Source organism: Mustela putorius, unplaced genomic scaffold (genome assembly GCF_011764305.1).
Source record: "Mustela putorius furo isolate JIRA1106 unplaced genomic scaffold, ASM1176430v1.1 tig00000196_pilon_pilon_pilon, whole genome shotgun sequence".
In the NCBI taxonomy this organism is placed as follows: Eukaryota; Metazoa; Chordata; class Mammalia; order Carnivora; family Mustelidae; genus Mustela; species Mustela putorius.
In genome coordinates, this window is record NW_025421310.1 from 1,190,399 (window position 1) to 1,215,104 (window position 24,706).

General features: G+C 41.5%; 1 protein-coding gene across 1 annotated transcript; it reads right to left on the reverse strand.

Moving 5' to 3' along the window:
- Positions 1-3,099: 3,099 nt before the first annotated feature.
- On the reverse strand, positions 3,100-20,760 carry LOC101688938 (zinc finger protein 780A). Its single transcript, XM_013047729.2, has 6 exons — positions 20,482-20,760; positions 19,724-19,773; positions 15,041-15,095; positions 14,614-14,740; positions 12,734-12,832; positions 3,100-5,577 (listed from the first exon to the last, which is right to left on the reverse strand). Exons 1-6 carry the CDS (start codon positions 20,743-20,745, stop codon positions 3,662-3,664), a joined length of 2,511 nt encoding a protein of 836 aa, XP_012903183.2. The 5' UTR covers positions 20,746-20,760; the 3' UTR covers positions 3,100-3,661.
- Between the last annotated feature and the right edge of the window lie 3,946 nt (positions 20,761-24,706).

A 24,706-nucleotide genomic window follows, 5' to 3' on the forward strand; every position in this document is an offset into this window, starting at 1 on the left:
GTAAAGGTAAATACATGAGCAACAAGACAAACTAGTAAGCAATGTTTTGTAGTTTTTCTCTCTCTCTCTCTTTTTTTTCTTTTAATGTGATTTAAAAGCTTAATGAATTTTGGGGCACCTGGGTGGCTCAGTGGGTTAAAGCCTCTGCCTTCAGCTTAGATCATGATTCCAGGGGCTCTCTGCTCAGCAGGAAGCCTGCTTCCCCCTCTCTCTCTGCCTGCCTCTCTGCCTACTTGTGATCTCTGTCTGTCAAATGAATAAATAAAAAAGCTTAATGAATTTAAAGAATAAACAACTCATGTAAAATCTAGCAGTAGTAAGTGCTGACATTGTTTTTTGATAATAGATAGTGTAAGTACCTGACATTAATCTTCATCGCTGAGGCACCCATTTCAAAAGACAACCATGTTGAATAGACATATCACCAGCTGTTTGACACAACTACTAGCAAAACAACCAGAGAAGGAATTAGGCCACCTTCACTCATGAAGCTCTTTGTTTCAGAAAGCCCTGGGTAACCTAGATAATTGACCACTTGAATAACCTTGCTTCTCCCTTTCAGTAACTTAATTCTCGCTCAGGCTTTAAATTGGCCAATAAGGAAACTGTGAAACCCTAAACATCCTACACTCAGTTCCTAATAAAAGCAGAACCCCAGGTCTTAACTCTCTCTCCCTATACCTGCAACCACACTGTGTTACCCTTGGGTGTGTCTTCTGGGATCTGTAATAATGCCTGTTCTTTGAAGTTCTCTGATGGTCATTGTTGAGGTGTATCTTGAAATCATGTGAACCACAGGGACTGGGACCCCTGGGTGGCTCAGTGGGTTAAGCTTCTGCCTTCAGCTCAGGTTGTGATCTCATGAGCTCAGGATCGAGCCCCGCATTGCACTCTCTGCTTGGTGGGGAGCCTGCTTCCTCCTCTCTCTCTGCCTGCCTCTCTGCCTACTTGTGATCTCTGTCAAATGAATAAAAAATACACAAAACAAAGGAAATTGGGCCTAGAGGTTCCATTGGGTTCAGATTACATGTTTTAAGGGGAGAATACTTTGTAGGTTATGTTTATATGTCATATTGCAACAGGTCAGAAAGCATGTAAGGACAGGTCATTGCTTTGTTAGTAAAACTAAGTTTGATCATGTGGGTCAGATGACACCAGACTTCCATTGTAAAGATCTGTGGAGAGTCACCTCTTTGGAAATTTATAATCCTATGTATTTAAATTCTGAATCAAATAGAAAATTAAAAAATGAAATAGACTATTCAGGAATGAATTCCATTAAAATGCAAACATGACTGAACTTGTGGAATATGGCTGAAGATCCCCACCTCCATCGCCTATGTACAGAAAACACAAAGAATAAAAGGGGGCTAAGTGACACTACACAGAAGCAAAAAAATATCTAAACACATGGCAGACAATTTTCCTGGACTTCTCAAAAATTCAACATTATTTAAGAATATTTGCAAAAGAGGAAATGTTCTAGATCTGTGGCTCTCTATAGAGATACCATTTTGCATACCAAAATCGCCTGGACAGCTAGAAAAAAACAGATGTTCAGTGGGCCTGGACCTTTGTATTTTTACTAATATCCACAGATGATTCTGATACCCAAGAAATTGAGTCACTGTTGTAGACTAAAAAATAAAGAGTGCTAACAAAATACAGTACAGAATCTGGAATGCATTCTACTTAAATAAACCTCTGTGACATCTTAGAGACATCTTAGAAGAAACTGGTAAGATAGATACTGTGGAATTATGGAGAATTTCCTTAAGGGTAATTATGGTACTATGGCTCTATATGAGATTGTCTTTATGTTTGGGAGACATACTGAAGTAATAAAGGGGAAAGTATCATGAGGTCAAAAACATATTCTCAATGGTACAACCTAAAATATAAAGAAAAATGTGTCAAATTGTTAACAACTTTGAATCTACATAGGGGTACATGGGTGTTCATTCTTTCAACTTTTCATATGTGCAGCAATTTTCATAAGGTTGAATATATAAATGGATGCTTTTATTTTGATCTTTCACAATATTTATCTTAAATTCTGGACAGGGAAATAAATTATACATTTTCTGCATCGTATTTTTATAGACAAATCACTTCAAAAACTAACTCTTCAATAGCTGGTTTTTCAACATCTCCTCATTCCCTAAATCCATAGGATTTCTTTTCAAAATTAACTTTTTTTTCAATATTAACTTTTTGATGTAACTTAAGGAATGAACTCTTAATGAAAATCCTCATATTCTTTTACTTCCCATAAAATTTTATACAGTACTTATTTAAAACTTAATAATTAGGAATAGATGAAATTTTTCTAAATTATACACAATAATATAATTTTTGTGTCATCAACAATGATGCTAATGAAACATAAAAGCTGTTCTTTATGAACACAAGCATGTGCCAAGTACTCTTGTAAGGATTTTGTACATTTTGTAATACAATTATTCCCGTAATTGCACTAGTATGCACTCACCATTGTTGCCATTTACAAATAATGCACAAAGAGGATAGGCACCTAATGTCATGCAGGTAGTGAAATGGCAGTGGTGATAAAGCACCTGCCTCAGGTAGATGTTAGCTTACGTTTGTTCCAACAAGTTCTCCTCCAGTTTGAGTTTGAAGGCTTTTCTAAGTGTGTGAAATTAAAATACCTAGGAAAATATCTTTCATGATTAGTAAACTGTGAACATGAAGGCTACTCTGTATTTCTTTAAATTCAAAGACTTTCTCACCAGAATGTCCTCTCAACACTAAGGTGTTTGCTTTGACTGTAAATCTTTCCCCATTTCTCCTACTCAAAGTTTTTCACCAGTAGGAATACTGTGCTGTTGAGTGAATCTCAGTCCATGATGAAAGGTTGTCCCACATTTTATATTCATAGGACTTCTTGCCACTATGAACTCTCTGATGTTGAGTAGGTTGTTCATATCCAGTGAAGGTTTTCCCACATTCCTTATATTCATGGGACATCTGATGATTATGAATTTTCTGAGGTCAAGTAAGCTGACCATTCACAGTAAAGGCTTTTCCACATTCTTTGCATTCATAGGGCTTCAGACCTGTATGAATTCTTTGATGGGCAATAAAAACTGACCTAAGTCTAAAGGCCTTTCCACATTCCTTACATTCATAAGGTTTCTCACCAGTATGAATCCTCTCATGTTGAATAAGGTTCGAGCTACAACTAAAGGTCTTTCCACACTCTTTACATTCATAGGGTTTCATACCTGTATGAATTCTCTGATGGGCAGTCTGAAAGTTTTCCCACATTCCTTACATTCACAAGGTTTCTCACTAGTATGAATTCTCTGATGTACAGGAAGTTCGTAATTATTGCTAAAGGCCTTTTCACATTCCTTACATTCATAGGGCTTCTCGCCAGTATGAATTTAAACATGTTGAATAAGGTTTGAGCTATGACTAAATGCCTTCCCACACTCCTTACATTCATATGGTTTCTGACCAGTATGGATCCTCTGATGTACTCTAAGTTCACCACCACAAGTAAAACATTTCCCACATTCCTTACATTCATAGGGGTTCTCACCAGTATAGATTCTGTATGTTCAAGAAATTGGTAATGAAGTCGAAAGGCCTTCCCACATTCCTTACATTCAAAAGGTTTCTCACCAGTGTGAATTCTCTAATGTACTCTAAGGTCTGTACCACGACTAAAGCTCTTTCCACATTCCTTACATTCATAGAGCTTCACACCTGTATGAATTCGCTGATGCTCAATAAGTTGGTATTGACGTCTGAAGCTTGTCCCACATTCCTTACATTCAAAGAGTTTCTCACCAGTATGTGTTTTCTGATGTCGAGAAAGTTGTAGATGAAGTCTAAAAGCCTTTCCACATTCTTTACATCCATAGGGTTTCTCCCCAGTATGAATACTCTGATGTTGAACAAGATTTGAGCTACGATTAAAGGCCTTGCCACATTCCTTACATTTAAATGGTTTCTCACCAGTATGAATGTTCTGATGTCGAGTAAGCTGTGTCAGAATACTAAAGGCCTTCCCACATTCCTTACATTCAAAGGGTTTCTCACCAGTATGCATTCTATGATGTTCAGTAAGTCGGTAATGATACCTAAAGGCCTTCCCACATTCCTTACATTCAAAGGGTTTCTCACCAGTGTGAATTCTCTGATGTACTCTAAGGTCTGTACCATGACTAAAGCTCTTTCCACATTCCTTACATTCATAGGGCTTCACACCTGTATGAATTCGCTGATGCTCAATAAGTTGGTATTGACGTCTGAAGCTCGTCCCACATTCCTTACATTCAAAGAGTTTCTCACCAGTATGTGTTTTCTGATGTCGAGAAAGTTGTAGATGAAGTCTAAAAGCCTTTCCACATTCTTTACATCCATAGGGTTTCTCCCCAGTATGAATACTCTGATGTTGAACAAGACTTGAGCCACGATTAAAGGCCTTGCCACATTCCTTACATTTAAATGGTTTCTCACCAGTATGAATGTTCTGATGTCGCGTAAGCTGTGTCAGAAGACTAAAGGTCTTCCAACATTCCTTACATTCAAAGGGTTTCTCACCAGTATGCATTCTATGATGTTCAGTAAGTCGGTAATGATACCTAAAGGCCTTCCCACATTCCTTACATTCAAAGGGTTTCTCACTAGAATGAATTTTCTGATGCTGAATAAGATTTGAACCACGATTAAAGCCTTTTCCACACTCTTTACATTCATATGGTTTCACACCAGCATGAATACTCTGATGTTGAACAAGGTTTGACACACGATTAAAGGACTTCCCACATTCCTTACACTCAAATGGCTTCTCACCTGTATGAATATTCTCATGGCGATTAAGCTGAGTGAGAAGAGTAAAGGCTTTTCCACATTTCTTACATTCAAAGGGCTTCTCACCAGTATGAGATTTCTGATGTCGAATAAGTTGTATATGGAGTCTAAAGGCCTTCCCACATTCTTTACATTCAAAAGGTTTCTTTCCAGTGTGAACGCTCTGATGTTGAATAAGGTTTGAACCACGACAAAACAATTTCCCACATTCCTTACATTCATACGGTTTCACACCTGTATGAATTCGCTGATGCTCACTAAGCTGGCACTGATACTGGAAGGCTGTCCCACATTCCTTACATTCAAAGGGTTTCTCACCAGTATGAGTTTTCTGATGTCGAGAAAGCTGTAGGTGAAGTCGAAAAGCCTTTCCACATTCCTTACACCCGTATGGTTTCTCACCAGTATGAATACTCTGATGCTGAATAAGATTTGAACCACGACTAAAGTACTTTCCACACTCCTTACATTCATATGGCTTATCTGTAGTGTGAACAGAAGTAGGATGAGGAGAAGTATGCATTTTTTCATAGCTTATTATCTTTTGACCGATATACCCCTCTTGATGTCCCTGTTGTTTCCTAAATCTATTTTTGCTATCTGAGTCATCTCTAAAATTGGAGGCCTTGAGGCCAAGAGTTTTACTTATTTGTTTTATACCCAGTTTAGGAAAATTTATTTCATAAGTATAATTTTCTGAAGGTAACTTCTCAGCTCCATAATTTGACTCCAACTCTGAAAGAAAAGGAGAAAGCAAACACATTTTATCTTTCTGTACACACATGTACAAAATCCACTGAAGAGTATATAACTCTAAAAATATATATACATATAGAAAAAAATTTTGGATTATTATTATTTTTATTAACATATAAATGTATTATTTGCCCCAGGGGTAGAGGTCTGTGAATCGTCAGGCTTACACATTTCACAGCACTCACCATAGTACATACCCTCCCCAATGTCCATAACCTAACTACCCTCTCCGTCCACCTCCCCCCAGCAATCCTCAGTTTGTTTTGTGAGATTAAAAGTCTCTTATGGTTTGTCTCCCTCCTGATCCCATCTTGTTTCATTTTCTCCTTCCCTACCCCAAACCTCTGCCTTCTCTCTCAAATTTCTCATATCAGACAGATCATATGATAATTGTCTTAGAAAAAAATTTTTCTTAAACATATAGTGAAGTATATAAAATATACTTCCAGAGTATTTGAAAAAGGATTAAGAAGAGCTCCAAAAATGCAGAAAGTTTATGTTAGATGATGATGCTCATAATATGGGAAGGGATGAACTATGAAATTTAGGTGTTAATCAAAATCCTTTGGTAGGCTTGTTAAAAGTATTGATATTCAAGCAACTCAGATGCAAAGAATCAGAATTTTTAGGAATAAGTCCTAAGATGCCGTATTTTTAACATCTCTATCAGATAATTCTGATGCAGATCAAAGTTCAAGGATCCACACTTAAAAACTGTTTTGAATGGTTAGTCTTTACTCTTAAAATCCAAAACCCTTACCACGGATAACAAGACCTATGAAGCCACTGTAATCCTTTGGACCCTATCCCTACCCCACTGCCTTCTTTTAGTGCTCCGAACATTATAGTGATCTCTTCAGTATCTTCATGCTTTGGTCAGACTGTTTCATCCATCACACAAGAATCCTGTGGCATGAGTTGCTTGAAGGAGACAACAGTCTCATTTTTAAGACTCAAAAGAAATGCCTTCCTACTGGGCCCATCTAATTATATCCCTCTCCTTTATTCTCTATTCAAGAGTCTCATTCCTTGCCCTCACAATTCTGTTTTAATTATACATTCATTCATTCAATAGCTCATTTCTCATTCTGTATATTTTCTTATTCCTAAATCTGCCTAGGAGGAGACACAATCCTCATAGAATTCACCACTGAATAATAAGCTCATAGCACACAGTAGGTGTTAAGTAATTGGAAAAGTACTGATAAAAGAAGTAAGGCTGAGAATAAAGGTATATAATGCAAAAATGAGCCACTGGGAAAGGCTTATCATAATAATCATTCATTCAAAACTACTGAAGTTGATAAATTGAACCACTCTCATATTATTTGTTTCAAATGGGAACAAATGCACATCTGAGCCCCACTGGTCATATATATGTCACTGTGGGAAAACAAACCACAGCAAACAGATAGAAACTTGAAGCTAGAACTTTAACTAGGTTGACCGCCTGCGAAATATATCACAATGTTAAAGAAAATGAACAGATGCCAACACTGAAATACCAGGTGTTTGAATTACCTGACAAAGACTTTAAAACCATAATTACGCAAATGTTCCAATAAGCAAACACAAATACTCTTGAAACAAATGGAAAAATAGAAAATCTCAACAAAAATATAGAGGATATAGGGAGAGTTCTGAAAGATGGTGGATTAGAAGGATCCTGGGCTCACTTCCTGCCACAGACACACCAAGATAACAGCCACATCAGTGCAACCATGAAAATGACCTGAGAATGGCAGAACAGACTTTCCACAGGTAATGGCATAGACCAGGCCACATCAAAAAGGGTAGAAGGGGTGGAGATGAAGTTGGGAACCAAACCCCCAGTGAGAATAACCACAAACAGGAGGGACACCACAAACACAAAGAAGAGGATCAGATTTCACACCAGGCACCCCAGGAATGGGGGACCCACACTGGGAAGATGAGTCCCATTACATTTGGTTTTGAAAACCAGTGGGGCTTAATTTCACGAGTTTTTACAATCAGTGGGGCTTAACTCTGGGTACTTTAAAAATCAGCAGGTTTGGTTCTAGGAGAGCCAGAGGGTGACAGGAAACTTGAGTCCCTATCCTTTTAGAGCCAGCATAACAAACAACCTGCTCAGATAACAACATAGAAAAAGCAGTTTGAAAAAGCACCTGGGGTATACATGAAGAACATTTATTTACTAATCTCAGAATGTGTGAGGGAGGGACACGGATCTTTGGGAAACTTGCCCAAGAACAAAAGAGCCAGCAGGAACCATTCCCTGCCCACCCCCAATCACTGCCTAGATAGCTGGAAGCTTTAGGAAACCAGTGCAAACACGCAGCACCTACCCTTCTAGCACTGCATGCCCCACCTTCACATTCTCCTGAGGATCTGCCCCATCCAACCCACTGCAATCCAGAGAGGCTCCAGTCCCAACACACCTTCCAAGCAGCCCCAGTCGGGACAAGTGCCACTCCAAAGGGACTCCTGCTTTGTGGTCAGGGGAAGGATAAGCACACACACCAGTGTACCCACAGTTCCAGCAAACAAACCTTATAGCTAGCGGTACGGAGAGTCCTCTGCTGATCAGTGCACCTTCAGCCCTGGCAGATGTTCTACAAGCAGGCAGTGTGACTGCCAGTCCTGCCTACCAGTGAGCAAGGGAACTTCACACCCTCTCAGGGGGAAAGGCAGAGAGAGTGCCTTGCAAGGTGGTGCAACTACTGTCCCAGTAGACAGGCTGAGAGCAGGCATCGAGTCTGACTGCTGACACCACCAATCTGCAAGCCCCTAGTGACGCCCAACAGACCCCTTAACAGCACAGAGACCAAACCTTACCCAGAAGAGGCAAAGTGAGCCATTGCCACCAATGGGCTGAAGGCAAAAGAGGCTCTGCCACAACAGCAGAGCACAGGCAACCCACACAAGAGACACCCTGAAGTGCCTGTTCTGGTGAACAACAGACACTGCACCCCAGGGCACCACAGGACTTTCTTTCTCTGCCTACCTCTCTTTCTTTCTTTCCTTCCTTCCTAAGATTCAATCAATTTATTTGACAGAGAGAGCAAGCCCAAGCAGGGGGAGCAGCAGAGGGAGAAGCAGACTCCCAGCTGAGCAGGAAGCCTGATGCAAGACTTGATACCAGGACCCTGGGTTCATGACCTGAGCCGAAGGTCGACACTTAACCCACTGAGCCACCCAAGTGCCCAGAGGTCACTATTTTCAAGATCAAGAGCTATAACTGACTTTCCTAATACACAGAAACAGAGTTATATAAATGAGAAGACAGAGGAAAATGTCCCAAATGGAAGAATGCAAAAGAGCTAAATGAAACAGAGATAAGCAATGTACCTGATAAAGAATTCAAAGTAATGATCATAAAGATACTCACTAGACTTGAGTAAAGAGTGGATGATCTTAGTGAGACCTCTGAAAACAAACCGCAAATATTAAAAAGAACCAATCAGGGGTGCCTGGGTGGCTCAGTGGGTTAAAGCCTCTGCCTTCGGCTCAGGTCATGATCCCGGGGTCCTGGGATCGAGCCCTGCACTGGGCTCTCTGCTCAGCAGGCAGCCTGCTTCCTCCTCTCTTTCTGCCTGCTTCTCTGCCTACTTGTGATCTCTGTCTGTCAAATAGATAAATAAAATCTCAAAAAAAAAAAAATTCAGAATGTCATAGTTTAAGTAAACAAGCCTGGACTTAGAAAAAGAGAGAGGGGCGCCTGGGTGGCTCAGTGGGTTAAAGCCTCTGCCTTCGGCTCGGGTCATGATCCCAGGGTCCTGGGATCGAGCCCCGCATAGGGCTCTTTGCTCAGCAGGAAGCCTGCTTCCTCCCCTCTCTCTCTGCCTGCCTCTCTGCCTACTTGTAATCTCTGTCAAATAAAATAAATAAAATCTTAAAAAAAAAAAGAAAAAGAAAAAAGAAAAGAAAGAGAGAGAGAGATAAAAGCCAAATTTATTTATTTATTTATTTAAAAGATTTTATTTATTTATTTGACAGAGAGAAATCACAAGTAGACGGAGAGGCAGGCAGAGAGAGAGAGAGGGGGAAGCAGGCTCCCTTCTGAGCCGAAAGCCCGATGCAGGACTTGATCCCAGGACCCTGAGATCATGACCTGAGCCGAACACAGCGGCTTAACCCACTGAGCCACCCAGGTGCCCTAAAAGCCAGATTTTTTTTTAAATTTAAATTTAAATAAATTTTAAGGCACAGAAGCTCTTCAGATAAAAAGGGACTAAAAAAGCCTAACAGTTAAAAAAAAAAAAGTAAAAGTAAACCGATCCATAAATCAATTCATGAACTTTGACTGGATCTTAAATTGAAACACACTCCCACAAAACCAAATAAAGGAAAGTTTTAAAGAGAAATGGGAGAAATTTAGCTGTGAGCTGTGAATGATGAGCTGCAGATGATACTCCTGAAATAGGGTGATTTTCTTAGGTGTGACAATGGTATGTTATTTAGGTTAATTAAGATAATGAAGCTAATTAGGAAGGTTATTAGGAACTTTCCTATTCTTAGAAGATGCAAAGTGAAATGTTTAGGTACCATGTGTCAAAACATCAGTGACTTAGACCTACAAGTGGTTCAGCAAAAAAGGTTTCAAACATTTAGATACATAAATACATACAGCAAAGGTGGCCAAGTGTTCACAACTGGTGAATCTAGTTTCTTTCTTGTTTTTCAAAGATTTTATTCATTTATTTGAGAGAGAGAGAGAAAAGCTTGGGGGGCAGAAGGAGAACCAGGCTCCCCACTGAGCAGGGAGCCCAACACGGGGCTTGATCCCAGAACCCTGAGATCATGACCTGAGCCAAAATGAAGAGCCGCTTAACCGTCTGAGTCACCCAGGTGCCCCCAAAAGGGTCACCTTTGAAAGGATGTAAGAAACCAACTCGTATAAAATCTTTAAAAAAAAAAAAAAAAAAAAAAAAGAACCAACTCGTTATTTAGAAAATCAGTAAACAAAGGAAAAGAATATTTATCTTCAATTTTCATATGAGCTGTACAACTGAGTGAATAGTAAATAAGGTGAAGTTTCTTTTTACACATGCATTCCAGCTAATAAAGAATAAATGACAGATTTCGAATATCCACCAATTTACAACCTCTGACGAATTAAGGGACATAGTTACTGCCTGTCAGTGGCTGCTGATATCACTAGAACGAGAAATCCAGACATCACATGTCAATGGACTAAAGAGTGTCACCATCACCTAAGGGGAAAAAAGTTTCCCAAAAGTTTGATTAAGGTTCTGGACCTATCAGAGGAGACAGAGGAACATGTTCCTCCATAACAACAAGATGCTGTCAGCAAAATCCAGATGGTCTGAAACTACAGGACAAATGCTCTAATTTAATCGAGAAAAAAACAGTTCACAAAAAACCAAAGAGGAACCTTTCATCTAAAAGAGACTTAAAAGACTTTTTAAAACGATAGGTAAAATGAAATCAGACTGGAGATATTCACTCAGACAATAAAACCCTAGAGAAAACCTTTCCTGCAGGGAGGAGAAAGTTTGAGTGCAAAGAAACCCACAACAGGCTTCCAAAACAGCTGGCAAAATTGTGACTCATGGCCTGGTGGTTACAAGTATAGGTACTTTTATTTTTTTACTTTTTTTTATATATATTTTTAAAATTTTTATTATTTGACAGAGATCACAAGTAGGCAGAGAGAGAGGGAAGCAGGCTCCCTGCTGAGCAGAGAGTCCGATGCGGGGCTCGATCCCAGGACCTTGGGACCATGACCTGAGCCGAAAGCAGAGGCTTTAACCCACTGAGCCACCCAGGCACCCCACAAGTGTAGGTACTTTTAATCATGCAATTCTCTGTGTTGCAGTTTTCTGTGTCCTTGTCATACTTAGTTTATTTAAAAACTAAGAAGTGAGGATCACTCTCAACATAGATCAGAACATGGCTCTAAGAAACTCTTAGAAAACATTCTGTGTTCTTCACAATGATAATCAGAATCTTGTAGGATCCGGTCCTGGCCTAACTCCCAGACCTCCCTTCCCACCATCCCTTCGTCTCTTTTGCTCGAAACTTTTTACTGCTCCCAGGCATAAAGAGACCATTTCCTGCTCAAGGCCTCTGTGTGTCCTGCTCAGACTAGAATGCTCCTGCCCAGATTGTGGCCTGAACCCTTCCTTCACGACTCTGTGCAAGCACGTCCACTTCAAGACATGCTCCCTAACCACCCAACCCTGTCATTCTCCCCGCACTGCTCCTGTACACCTGTCTGAACAGCATCATTCCCAACAGTACTGACTTACTCATCTGCTTACTTGACTGATCCGTGTCTTACCAAGGGCAGGTGAAGTCCATGAGAGCATGACTCTGTCAGTCATGCTCATTTCACTGTACAGACAGTGCCAAGCACAGTGCTTTGCTTGGAGTGGACCCTCAATAAATATTTGCTGAATATATGAAAACATTTTTTAGATCCTAGAAACACATATAGAAATTTAAATGCAGGGGCGCCGGGTGGCTCAGCGGGTTAAAGCCTCTGCCTTCGGCTCAGGTCATGATCCCAGGGTCCTGGGATCGAGCCCCCACATTGAGCTCTCTGCTCAGTGGGGAGCCTGCTTCCTCCTCTCTCTCTCTCTGCCTACTTGTGATCTGTCAAATAAATAAGTAAATAAATCTTAGAAATTTAAATGTGAAAGCAGAGTTAGAAAGCAGATGGATGCAAAATATGTTAAAAGGTTATATACTAGGGTGCCGGGGGGGTGCCTGGGTGACTCAGTCAGTTAAGTGTCTGACTCTTGATTTTGACTCAGGTCATGTTCTCAGGGTGGTGGGATCAAGCCCTTCAGCAGGCCCCGCACTCAGTGTGGAAGTCTGGTTGGGGTTTTCCCTCTCCCTCTCCCTCTGCTCATGTGCGTGCGATCTCTAATAAATAAATAAAATCTTAAAAAAAAAGGTCACTCCACTAAAAGGAGAGGAAATAAAAGAACAAAACTTAGAGATAATTAGCAAAAGATAGAGATCCTGTGAGAGCCCATACTGTGTGATCTTTATTTCTTTCTCAGATCTCGGGCATTTTTATCCAACAGGCCTTGGGTCTTTGAAGGCATTTTTCCAAACCACATCTCAGGGGTATGACCCCTCTCTGACCCTCCTGCTCCTCTTTGCCGGCTTTTCCTCTACTCACCTGGGTACCATCCACTTGTTTCTCTCCTCAAAACCACCCAGGGCTCTTTCTCCTGCTCCAGGAAGATAATCATATCTGGCTTAGAAATGGAACTTTCTGCTTAAAAACAAACAAACAAAAAGAGAAATGACATGACATACGGTGTAGAAATTTATTTATTTATTTTTTAAAGATTTTATTTATTTATTTGTCAGAGAGAGTGAGCACAGGCAGAAAGAGAGGCAGGCAGAGGCAGAGGGAGAAGCAGGCTCCCTGCCGAGCAAGGAGCCTGATGTGGGACTCGATCCCAGGACCCCGGGATCATGACCTGAGCCGAAGGCAGCGGCTCAACCAACTGAGCCACCCAGGCATCCCAAATTTATTTATAAAATTTTATTTATTGGTCAGAGAGAGCGCACAAGAAAGGGGAGCAGCAAGCAGAAGGAGAAACAGGCTCATCAGTTTCTTAATGAAAAAACCCAAACCTGGTACTGTGTATATGCATATGGATTTTCTTACTCAGTCTGCAGGTGCCACTTATCTGCATTGTGTTCTTTCAGAAAAGAATCTTGATCATGGAAATTTCTAATTATCTTGGTGAGATACAGGTAAAGGAGGTTAGAACTGGTTGCTGTTACTTGTGATAGTCACATTGATTTGTCGACTCTCATGACAAGCTCAGTTCTTTAATGACTGAAAGTACCCACTTCCTGATAGCTCTGTTTTTGTTTTTGTGGTTTAATTTGGAAGCTGCTTTATTGTGGAGTTCTGTTTTATTTTTATTTATTTATTTTTTTAAAGATTTTATTCATTTGAGAGAGATCACAAGTAGGTAGAGAGGCAGACAGAGAGTGGGAAGCAGGCTTCCTGCTGAGCCCAATGTGGGACTTGATCTCAAGACCCTGACATCATGACCTGAGTCAAAGGCAGCGACCCAACCCACTGAGCCACCTATGCGCCCTCTTTGTTTGTTTTAGAGAGACAGTATAAGCAGGGAAAAGGAGGGGCAGAGAGACAGAAAAAAAATTTTAGGCTTCATGCTCAGTGTGGAGCCCAATGCGGCGCTCGATCCCAGGACACTGGGATAAGTGACCTGAGCTGAAGGTAGATGCTTAACTGACTGAGCCACCGAGGCATCCTGAAAAAAACTTTTTAAATATTCAAAAACAAGCAAACAAACAAACAAACAAACAAAAACCCCACAAAACAAAACAAACCGAAAACCTTTGGTTGAGATCTGGTTAAATCTGTAGTAATATTTTTTAGAGGGGGCAGGAGAGAAGGAGAAAGAAAATCTCAAGCAGACTCCTCACACAGCGTGGAGCCCGACACAGAGCTCAATCTCATGACCCTGAGATCATGACCTGAGCTGAAACTAAGAGTCAGATGCTTAACAAATTGAGCTACCCAGGTGCCCCTAAATTTGTAAAAACAGATAGGCCCGTTTTCAACCCGACAAATTCCAAACGATTTCCTCTGGGAACAAGAAGGAACTCAGCTATTTCTTAAAAGATGGCCCTGAAACTCACGGTGAAGCAAGCTGATGTTCCAGAGAAGAGACGTTAATACTTTATTAAATTATTGTTTTAAATTACAAAATTAATTATTAAAATTTAAATTATTAATTACAACTGTTCAATACTGATTTTATTGTAATATTAGTTAAGGATTTTTATTTATTTATTTATTTGAGAAAGAGAGACACAGAGAGAGCAAGCAAGAGCACTGGGCAAGGTCAGGGGAGAGAGAAGCAGGCTCCCCAATGAGCCGGGAGCTCAGCGTGGGACTGGATCTCAGGATCCCGGGATTGTGACCGGAGCTGAAGGCAGATGCTTAACCAAGGCATCCCTTTATTGTAATATTAATCTTTAGAATGAACTATTACTGGGGGACAGTCTTACCCAGGGAGACCAGGTTGCTATAGGTCTCCAACATCACGTCCCTGTACAAGGCCTTCTGAGCAGGGTCCAGACATTCCCACTCCTCTTGGGAGAAGCTGATGGCCACGTCCCCGAATGACAGAGATCCCTGAAACCACACACACATGCATTACCGTGAAACTGAAGGAAATTACCGCAAGGTGAAGAGACATGCATTACCGTGAAACTGAAGGAAATTACCGCAAGGTGAAGAGAGAGGAGGCAAAGAACCGCCACGCAGGACAGGGACAATATGCCGCTTCCCAGCGTGCCTGCTGGTTCCTGAGGCATCTTGCGGCTGCACAGCACACTTGCTGGGTGCTGTGGGATGACTTACTGATACCCGCATGGCAGGGAATGGCTAAAAAAAAAAAGTCATTATATTTCGGGAGAAGAAATATCGACTTACATAGGCCATGTTTTTAGAATGACAAAATTGGTACATCTTCCTCATGCTTCCCCTCCTAGAGAGAGAGAAAAAACAAAGAAGGGCTCAAGCCAAGCTGTGCCTTGGTGCTCTCTAAGTGACTCATATTAATACAACAATTTTTTCTTCCATTTTTATGTCTCAACTACTCCCTAAAATTCCTCTTTTATCTCTTTCTGCTTCACACAATCTCCCTTTCCCTCTGTCCCTCTGCCTTTCCCTCCCATCCCCCATACAAACTGGCATCAAACATGAGGAGTCTGGACGAAATCAAGCTCTCCCAAGCCCCGGGGAACATGCTGTCCTCCAAAATATCTTAGCATGAGGGATCCTCCAATCTTGGGACAGCATGACTAGGCCTAGGACTGGGCTCCCCTATCCTGCTCTGTGCAGATCCTCCTCCCCCTCGCCATCCCACCTTTCAGGGCTGAGAATGGGTCGCATCATCCACATCAGAACCTCTTTGTGAACTCAGAACTGGGAGAAGTAGGGCAAGGCATGAAAACTGGGAAGGATGTAGATGGAATTACTCAGGCAGAGTTTGGCTTTCTAAGTCCCCCAAAGCCAACCGGTTATACAGGGCAGGGCATCCTCATAACAGAATACTAAGTAGTCAGTACATGCTCAAGATACATGGTCAGCAGAAAACTCACGTTACAAAACAGGATGCAGAATATGATTACATCTATAAAACATGTGTATACATGTAAAGACTAATAGACATTGACAGAAAAAAATTCTGGAAATTTACATTTCATGTTAACAGTTCTTGTCACTGTATTGTGGCCCCAATTCTCTACTTTTTGCTTAAGAGTGCTTCACAATTGTAACTATGGTGCGTTGGTAACGTGGAATGTATATATAGTTATATTCATTAACACATACATATATGTATGTGTACACTTATATGTATATGTATTTTTTCCTGAGGAAGCTGTTCTCTATGTCAGATGAAACAAACTTTGATTTAAACAACTTCCCTATGAACTTGGAAAAACTCAGGATATTCTAATAAATTCTTGTTTTTACTTAACGGGTTTGTTTCCTTTATTTCCCAATTCTTCTTTTTTTTTTTTTTTTTTTAAAGATTTTATTTATTTGACAGACAGAGATCACAAGTAGGCAGAGAGAGAGAGGGGGGAAGCAGGCTCCCTGCTGAGCAGAGAGCCCAATGCGGGGCTCGATCCCAGAACCCTAGGATCATGACCTGAGCCAAAGGCAGAGGCTTTAACCCACTGAGCCACCCAGGCGCCCTTATTTCCCAATTCTTGAATCAACACTGAAATATCTATATTTATCTGAGCAGTTTACAATAATTTGTAGGAAAAAATGTTTGTAGGCCCCAAGCAATGTCCTGTATACATTTGATAGTCTCACATGTCCTCTTAACAGAAAAGCTTATTATCTCTAAAACTATTACTTCGGGGGCACCTGGGTGGCTCAGCCGTTACACGTCTGCCTTTGGCTCAGGTCATGATCCCAGGGTCCTGGGATCAAGCCCCGCATTGGGCTCCCCGCTTGGCAGGAGGCCTGCTTCTCCCTTTCCCAATCTCCCTGCTTGTGTTCCCTCTCTTGCTGTGTCTCTCTCTGTCAAATAAATAAACAAAATCTTTTTTTAAAGTTTAACTAATAATAAAACTATTATTTTGGCTACGATATTCCCTACACAGCCACTGTATCATCTTCTACTATTAATCACTTTGCATTTAACAGATTTAGAATTTCTAAGTAAGGTACAAATTTTCCAACAGTTTCTTTAACTCTATAGAAATTCCATGGGCTTATAATTTGGTCAAAGCCTTGTGACACTATAGGCCAAAAGAGATGTCTTTCCTGTAAACGTTCAAAGTACACAAGATGACTTTTTCTGATTGGGCTCTGTCAACCTCTGCTCTAAAGTTACTCTTGTTCAGACTTCTGTACTGGAGAAATAAGAAACCTAAAAGAATACTAAGAGAATTCAATGGAAATGCATTATGGCACATATTAACTGAGGATAAAGATTACGTTTGTTAAAGAAACTTAACTCCATGGTTTCCCCTTCCCTTGTGTAAGTCATTCAACAAAATATAGTGTAAGGCCTATTCTTTTTTAGAATGCTAACCAAAAATATTCAGAGCTTAATTTGGAGAATGAAATTCTTAAAGAATCACATTAGCAAAGAGGGTTCTCAGAAAGACAAGGAGAAAAGGAGTCTTCCAGGCCAGAAGCCTCAGAGAGAGGCAATGGTGTTATGCCCTCTCTCACAGGCCCAGAAATAAATGAAAACAATGGCTTGGTTTGATTTTGAACTGATTCTGATTCTATTCTACAGAAACAAAACGCTCGCATTCACACACATACACAAAAATTGGAAAAATATAAACCAAGGCATAGATAATGACTACCTCTAGAGGGTGGTATTGTAATTTTAACTTTCTTCTTAAGTTCCTTAAAAATAAGTTTTGCACTATTCCATCATCAAAAATAGACAATAAAGGGGTGCGTGGGTGGCTCACTCAATTAAGTATCCAACTCTTGATTATGGCTCAAGTCATGATCTCAGAGTTGTGAGACAGAGCCCTGAATGGGGCTCCACACTGAGCCTGAAGCCGAAGATTTTTCCCTCTCTCTCTGCCCCTCCCTCCCCCTGCTTCATGCTGTCTCTCTAAAACAAACAAACAAAAACCCACAGTAAAGCTACTTCCAAATTAAACCATAAAAACAAAAACAGAGCTATCAGGAAGTGGGTACTTTCAGTCATTAAAGAACTGAGCTTGTCATGAGAGTCGACAAATCAATGTGACTACCACAAGTAACAGCAACCAGTTCTAACCTCCTTTACCTGTTTCTCACCAAGACAATCAGAAATTTCCATGATCAAGATTCTTTTCTGAAAAAACACAATGCAGGTAAGTGGCACCTGCAGACTGAGTAAGAAAATCATATGCATATACACAGTACCAGGCTTGGTTTTCTTAAGAAACTGATGAAAACATCATTTTGGAGAGAATCCTTACAGAATGCTTAGTAAATGGGACTCGTATACATCTTCTTGAGTATTACTGTCCCTAACATGAATACTGCTTAACACGAGAGCAAATGTTTTCTCTTTTCATGATTATTTAGGAACGTAATTTTCCTAAGTGCATAATACTCCATCACGAAGTCTAGTGTGATTTGCTTAACTACTCAGTTTGTACAAGATCATTTTAAATAGCACTCCAGGGTTTCTCATCCTCAGCATTAATGCCATATTAAACCAGGAAAGTCTTTGTTTCGGGGGTGGGGCAGGAAGGAAGGTGGGGAGGGCTCTCCTGTGCACTATAGAATGTTAGTAGCATCTCTGTCCTCTACTTATTTGATCCAACTATCACTGGCCCCCAGTGTGGGAACCAAAGCTGCCTCTAAATATCACTAATGTCTCCCAGAGGTCAAAATCACCCCCTGTTAGGAACTACTGATCTACACCTATGAGTACAAGCCTTTTAGGTCATGCATGCTTCAAATAATCTCATGAAACTATACACTTACCCCACCAAATCCACCATAACACTTTCGTATACTATTTGAAGGGATTTGTCGTCTCCTGAGACCATAAATGGAGTCACATCAACTCAGGTTAAGCTCTTTTTTCTTTTTTTTCTTAAGAGAGGGAGACAGAAGGGGAGGGAGGGGCAGAGGGAGAGCAAGAAAATCTTAAGCAGGTTCAATGCCCAGCATGGAGACCCACACAGGGCTTGATCCCACAATGCTTGAGACCACAACCTGAGCCGAAATCGAGTCAGATGCTTAACCAACTGAGCTACATTGGTGCCCCAAGAATTTTTATATCGCCTGAGCATCTCACTCCTTGTCTTAACATGCAGGCAGCAATCATGGATCACATATTCCTAAGGCCCACATTGTACAGAAATTGAGAGAAATGAGCAAAAACACACACAACAGCTAAAACGTTACCAAGCACTTACTGTAAACCTGGCACTGCTCTAAGGGGCTTTATACATATTAACTCATCTAACATTCATTACAAACCTGAGACAGCCAGAAAGAGCCAATATTCCAACCCAGATACTCTGAGTCCACAGCCCCTACTCTCAACCACACAGTATCGCTTCTCACGGTCCATGCAAAAGGACACCCAACACACAACTAGAGCTGCCAAACTTCAAACAGATGTGGCCAATGATACGAATTTCACTGATGGGATTCCCTGGAAAAATCCTGGCTCTTACCGATACCGACTTCTTTGGCTAGCATTTTCCCTTTTCTGAAAGCCTCAGCCTGACTCAAATCGACTAACCATCTCCATTCTTCTCTTCTTCGAAAAGCAGGCCCTTACGGAGCAAAAGATAACCAGTGTGTGACTCTACCTGAACACTAATTTCCTTCTTACCAAATCAGAGTCTAAAATTAAGCTTTAGCATTAATTGCTGAAGGTTTATTTCCGTGTCATCTTAGAAAAACGGAGTGCGCAAGAAGATGTGAACACATTTACCAAACTGTTTTTGGTGTATACCAAATTATTTACCAAGTGAATATTAAGTGAAGAGGTGAGAGGCAACAGGGGACCAAATGGTGGGGTGTCAATTTGCACGTCTCCCTACATTTCCTGAAAATTTACTGGAACCTCTATATTCTAAAAACAAAAACGCCTTTCTTATGCAAAACAAAGCAGGAACTCACCCTTGACTTTGATGTGCAGCAATAGTAATACTCTCATCCTTCCCGGGGTCCTTATGGATAAGGGTAGAAGGGGAAGGAAAAAACCGAGCATGAGACCCCAGGCTTTTCTTGGACGGCAGACTAAATTTGAAAGCACCCTCCAGGGTCACACCTCCCTTATTTCGCACAAAATGGGATAGGAGTAAAAGGAGCAATCGGTCCCCGAGTTGGAAGCTGGTTCCTGGGGACAGTGCTCTGAAAATGCGGTGGCTCCGAACATGGAGCTGCCCCCGTGCGGGACGCAGACAAGCACTTGCAGCTCTGAAACTCCTAAGTCCAGGCCTGGGCTTTCAGAGGGAAACTTTCATTCTAGGGACAGTATCCGACCTCCCTACTAGGTCCATTGGTAGGCTACAGCCACGTGGCTGGGAGGGGAGAAGATGGCGGAAGCGGAGGGCCCACTGGTCCCAGTGACACACACACACAGCCACAGCAAAGCACGCTCGGTGTCCCCACGCCCCGTCTCCCGTTACCATAGCATCTCAGCACCAGGATCGCCCTCACGCAACCTTCCCCCCGCCCCACCTCCACGTCCGCCTCTCGCGGTCGCACAGCCCCCCTCCTCGCTGGGCGCGCACGCTCAGGCGAGGCTCCTTCGGGTGCCTGTCAGCGCCCTGTCCTGAGCGCCTCTGTCTGCCCACCCACACTAGCGGGTCCCTCCGGCTGGGGTCCTGCTCAGCAGAGGCCTCTCTCTAGCAGCCCCCGACTCCTTCCTAGACCTGACGGCCTCGCCACACCACGACGACGACGACCCTGGGATAGCCGGAAGTGATCGCTGACTCCCCGTGGTGGCCACTGGGAAATGCAGTCCCAAAGTGGAAACGCTTCCGAAGCCCGGCATTCTGCGGTTTCAGATTGTTCCCAGCATGCAACTTGGGTCCGCCCCTAACGGAGCTCAGCCCAGAGATTTGTGGGAGTTCTAGCCCCCAGGAGCGTGCAGGTGCAGGCTGGGAAGGTGAGTGAGTGTTCCCCTGAGAGAACATTGCTTCTTCCTAGAGTCTCTGTAACTTACTTTTCTCTTTATGGAGAAAAATGCAAATGTGCATAAATGTTAAAGGAGGCGGAATCCTATATATAGGAAACCCTAAAGATTCCACCAAAAACTGTGAAATAAACAGATTTATTAAAGTTGCAGGATACAAAATCAACGTACAAAACTCAACTGTGTTTCTGTACACTAACAAACTGCCTGAAAAAAATAAATTAAGAAAACAGTCTGAGGGCGCCTGGGTGGCTCAGTGGGTTAAGCCGCTGCCTTCGGCTCAGGTCATGATCTCGGGGTCCTGGGATCGAGTCCCGCATCGGGCTCTCTGCTCGGCAGGGGGCCTGCTTCCTCCTCTCTCTCTCTGCCTGCCTCTCTGCCTGCTTGTGATCTCTCTCTGTCAAATAAATAAATAAATCTTAAAAAAAAAAAAAGAAAAAAGAAAACAGTCTGATTCACAATAGCATCAAAACAATACAAACGTAGGAACAAATTTAACCAAGGAGGTGCATAAATTATCCTTGATGAAAGAAATAGAAGAAAACACAAAAATAAATGGGATGACATCTCGTGTTCACGGATTGGAAGAATATTGTTAAAATGTCCATACTACCCAAAGTAATGGACAAATTCGATGCAAGCCTATCATGTTGCAGTGGCATTTTTCACAGAAATAGAAAAAAATCCTAAAATTCAGATGGAAGCCCAAAAGCCTTCAAATAAGCAATCTTAAATAATTTTTTAAAGATTTTATTTCTTTCTTTTTTTATTTTTTTTAAAGATTTTATTTATTTATTTGACAGAGAGAAATTACAAGTACACTGAGAGGCAGGCAGAGAGAGAGAGAGAGAGAGAGAGAAGGAAGCAGGCTCCCTGCTGAGCAGAGAGCCCGATGCGGGACTCGATCCCAGGACCCTGAGATCATGACCCGAGCCGAAGGCAGTGGCTTAACCCACTGAGCCACCCAGGCGCCCCTATTTCTTTTTTTATTATCTTTTTAAGATTTTATTTATTTATTTGACACTCAGAGATCACAAGTAGGCAGAGAGGCTGGCAGAGAGAGAGGAGAAAGCAGGCTCCCTGCTGAGCAGAGAGCGCGATGATGCGGGCTCGATCCCAGAACTCTGGGATCATGACCTGAGCGAAGGCAGGGGCTTTAACCCACTGAGCCATCCAGGCGCCCTGATTTTATTTCTTTGACAGGGACAAATCACAAGCAGGCAAGAGGCAGGCAGAGAGAGGAGGAAGCAGGCTCCCTGCTGAGCAGAGAGCCCAATGCAGGGCTTGATCCCAGGACCCTGAGATCATGACCTGAGCTGAAGGCAGAGGCTTTCATGCACTGAGCCACCCAGGCACCTAGCAATCTTAAGCAAGAAGTATAAAGTTGGAGGCATCACACTTCCTGACTTCAAATTATATTATAAAGCCATAGTAATCAAACAGCATGGTCCTGGAATAAAAACAGACACACAGATCAATGGAACAGAATAGAGAACCCAGAGCTCGCTTTGGCAGCACATATACTAGAATAGAGAACCCAGAAATAAACCCACACATATACAGTCAAACAGTCTTTAACAAGGGAGCCGGGAATTCGTAATATGGAAGGACAGTTTCTTGGATAAATGGTACTGGAAAAACAGGATACCATATTCAAAAGAATTATGGACCCTTATCTTATATCATACACAAAAAATCAACTCAAAATGTATTTAAAAATTAAACATGAGACATAAAACCACAAAACCCCTAGGAGAAAACAGAAAAAAGCTCATTGGTGTTGGTCTTGGCAATGATTTCTTAGATATGACACCTAAAGCACAAACAGCAAAAGCAAAAATAAACAAGTGAGCCTACCTAATTCAAAGTCAAAACGTTCTTCATAGAAAAAAAAGTCAGAAAAACGAAAAGGCAACCTACAGACTAGGGAAAAAGTATTTGTAAATCATATATACAACAAAGGGTTAATATTTAAAAAATAAGGAACTCCTGTAATTTTTAAGAGCTCAGATCTATAGATATTTAATTTAAAAATGGACAAAGCAGGGCACCTGGGTGACTCAGTGGGTTAAAGTCTCTGCTTTTGGCTCAGGTCATGATCCCAGCGTCCTGGGATCGAGCCCCGCATCAGGCTCTCTGCCCGGTGGGGAGCCTGCTTCCCTTCCTCTCTCTCTTCCCGCTACTCTGCCTATTTGTGATCTCTGTCAAATAAATAAAAATTAAAAGAAATCTTTAATAAAAAAATAAAATATAAAAATGGACAAAGCTCCTGAATAGACATTTTTCTAGGCATGCAAATGACCAACAGGTACATGAAAAAGTCCTCAATAACACTAATCACCAAGGAAATGCAAATCAAAACACAGTGAAATAATACCTCACATCTATCAGAGTGACCACCATTAAAAGAAAAAACGGAGGGCGCCTGGGTGGCTCAGTGGGTTGGGCCGCTGCCTTCGGCTCAGGTCATGATCTCAGGGTCCTGGGATCGAGTCCCACATCGGGCTCTCTGCTTGGCGGGGAGCCTGCTTCCCTTCCTCTCTCTCTGCCTGCCTCTCTGTCTACTTGTGATCTATCTCTGTCAAATAAATAAATAAAAATCTTTAAAAAAAAAAAAAAAGAAAAAACGGAAAAGATAATAAGTGTTGGTGAAGATGTGGAGTAGAGGAAATCATTGTGTACTGTTGGTGGAAATGTAAATTGGTGCAGCCACTATGGAAAACAGGATGCAGGGACATACATTGTGGCACAAACATACAGTAGAATATTATTCATCCTTTAAAAAGAAGGAAATCCTGCCATTTGTGACAACATTGAAAAACGTGAAGGACATTATGGCAGGTGAAATAAGCCAGATAGAGAAAGACAAATATTCTCTTAGCTATATGTAGAATCCAAAATAGTCAAGATCATAGATGCAGTGAGTAAAATGGTAGCTGCCAGGGCCTTGGGGAGGGAGAAACATGGCTCAGGTCATGATCCCAGAGTCCTGGGATCAAGCCCCGCATGGGGCTCTCTGCTCAGCAGGGAGCCTGCTTCCCCATCTCTCTCTCTGTCTGCCTCTCTACCTACTTGTGATCTGTCAAATAAATAAATAAAATCTTTTTTTAAAAAAAGAAAGTATCTTTCCTCATTCTGTGGGTTGATTTTCAGTCCCTTAATGTTGCCATTGGAAAAATGTTCTTCATTTTAATATATTACAACTTGTGATACTTTTATTTTATGGTTAATATTTCTTGTGTCCTGTTAAAAATATCTTTGTCTTAAGGTGCCAGGATGGCTCAGTCGATTGAGCATTTGCTTCTTGAATTCGGCTCAGGCCATGATCTCAGGAGTGTGAGATTGAGCCCCATATCAGCGGGAGTCTGCTTGAGATTCTCTCTCTCCCTTTCCTTCTAACCCTCCCCCACTTGCACACGCTCTCTCTCTCAAAAATAAATAAATATTTTAAAAATGTCTATCTTTGTCTCCTCTAAAGTCAAGAAGGTATTCTCTTCTGCTCCCTCTAAAAACTTTATTTAATATTTACAGAGTCTCTAACTATCTGGAATTGACTTGGAGCAGCATCACTGCATTGCTGTAGCATAATTGTCATAAATCAGGTCACCATATATGCAAGGATTTATTACCAGACTCTATTCTATTCCACTGGTCAATTTCTCTTCCCTTGCATCAGTATCTCACTATCTTAAACACTGTACCAGTATAATGGATTTCTATACACGGCAGCAAAAGTACTCCAGTTTTATTATTCTTCTGTAAGATTGCCTTGGTTATTTTGGGACCTTCACATTTTCATATGAGTTTTTTTTTTTAAGATTTTATTTATTTATTTGACAGACAGAGATCACAAGTCGGCAGAGAGGCAGGCAGAGAGAGGAGGAAGCAGGCTCCCTGCTGAGTAGAGAGCCTGATGTGGGGCTCGATCCCAGGTCCCTGGGATCATGACCTGAGTGAAGGCA

Excerpts from the sequence above, each read along its gene's own strand:
- LOC101688938 (XM_013047729.2), bottom strand. The coding sequence starts at position 20,745 with ATGTTCTCTCAGGGGAACACTCACTCACCTTCCCAGCCTGCACCTGCA. Across the intron at positions 15,096-19,723 it reads GCTGCACATCAAAGTCAAGG|GAGGGGAAGCATGAGGAAGA; the intron begins GTGAGTTCCTGC and ends CTCTCTCTCTAG. Across the intron at positions 14,741-15,040 it reads ATTCTAAAAACATGGCCTAT|GGATCTCTGTCATTCGGGGA; the intron begins GTAAGTCGATAT and ends GTGTGGTTTCAG.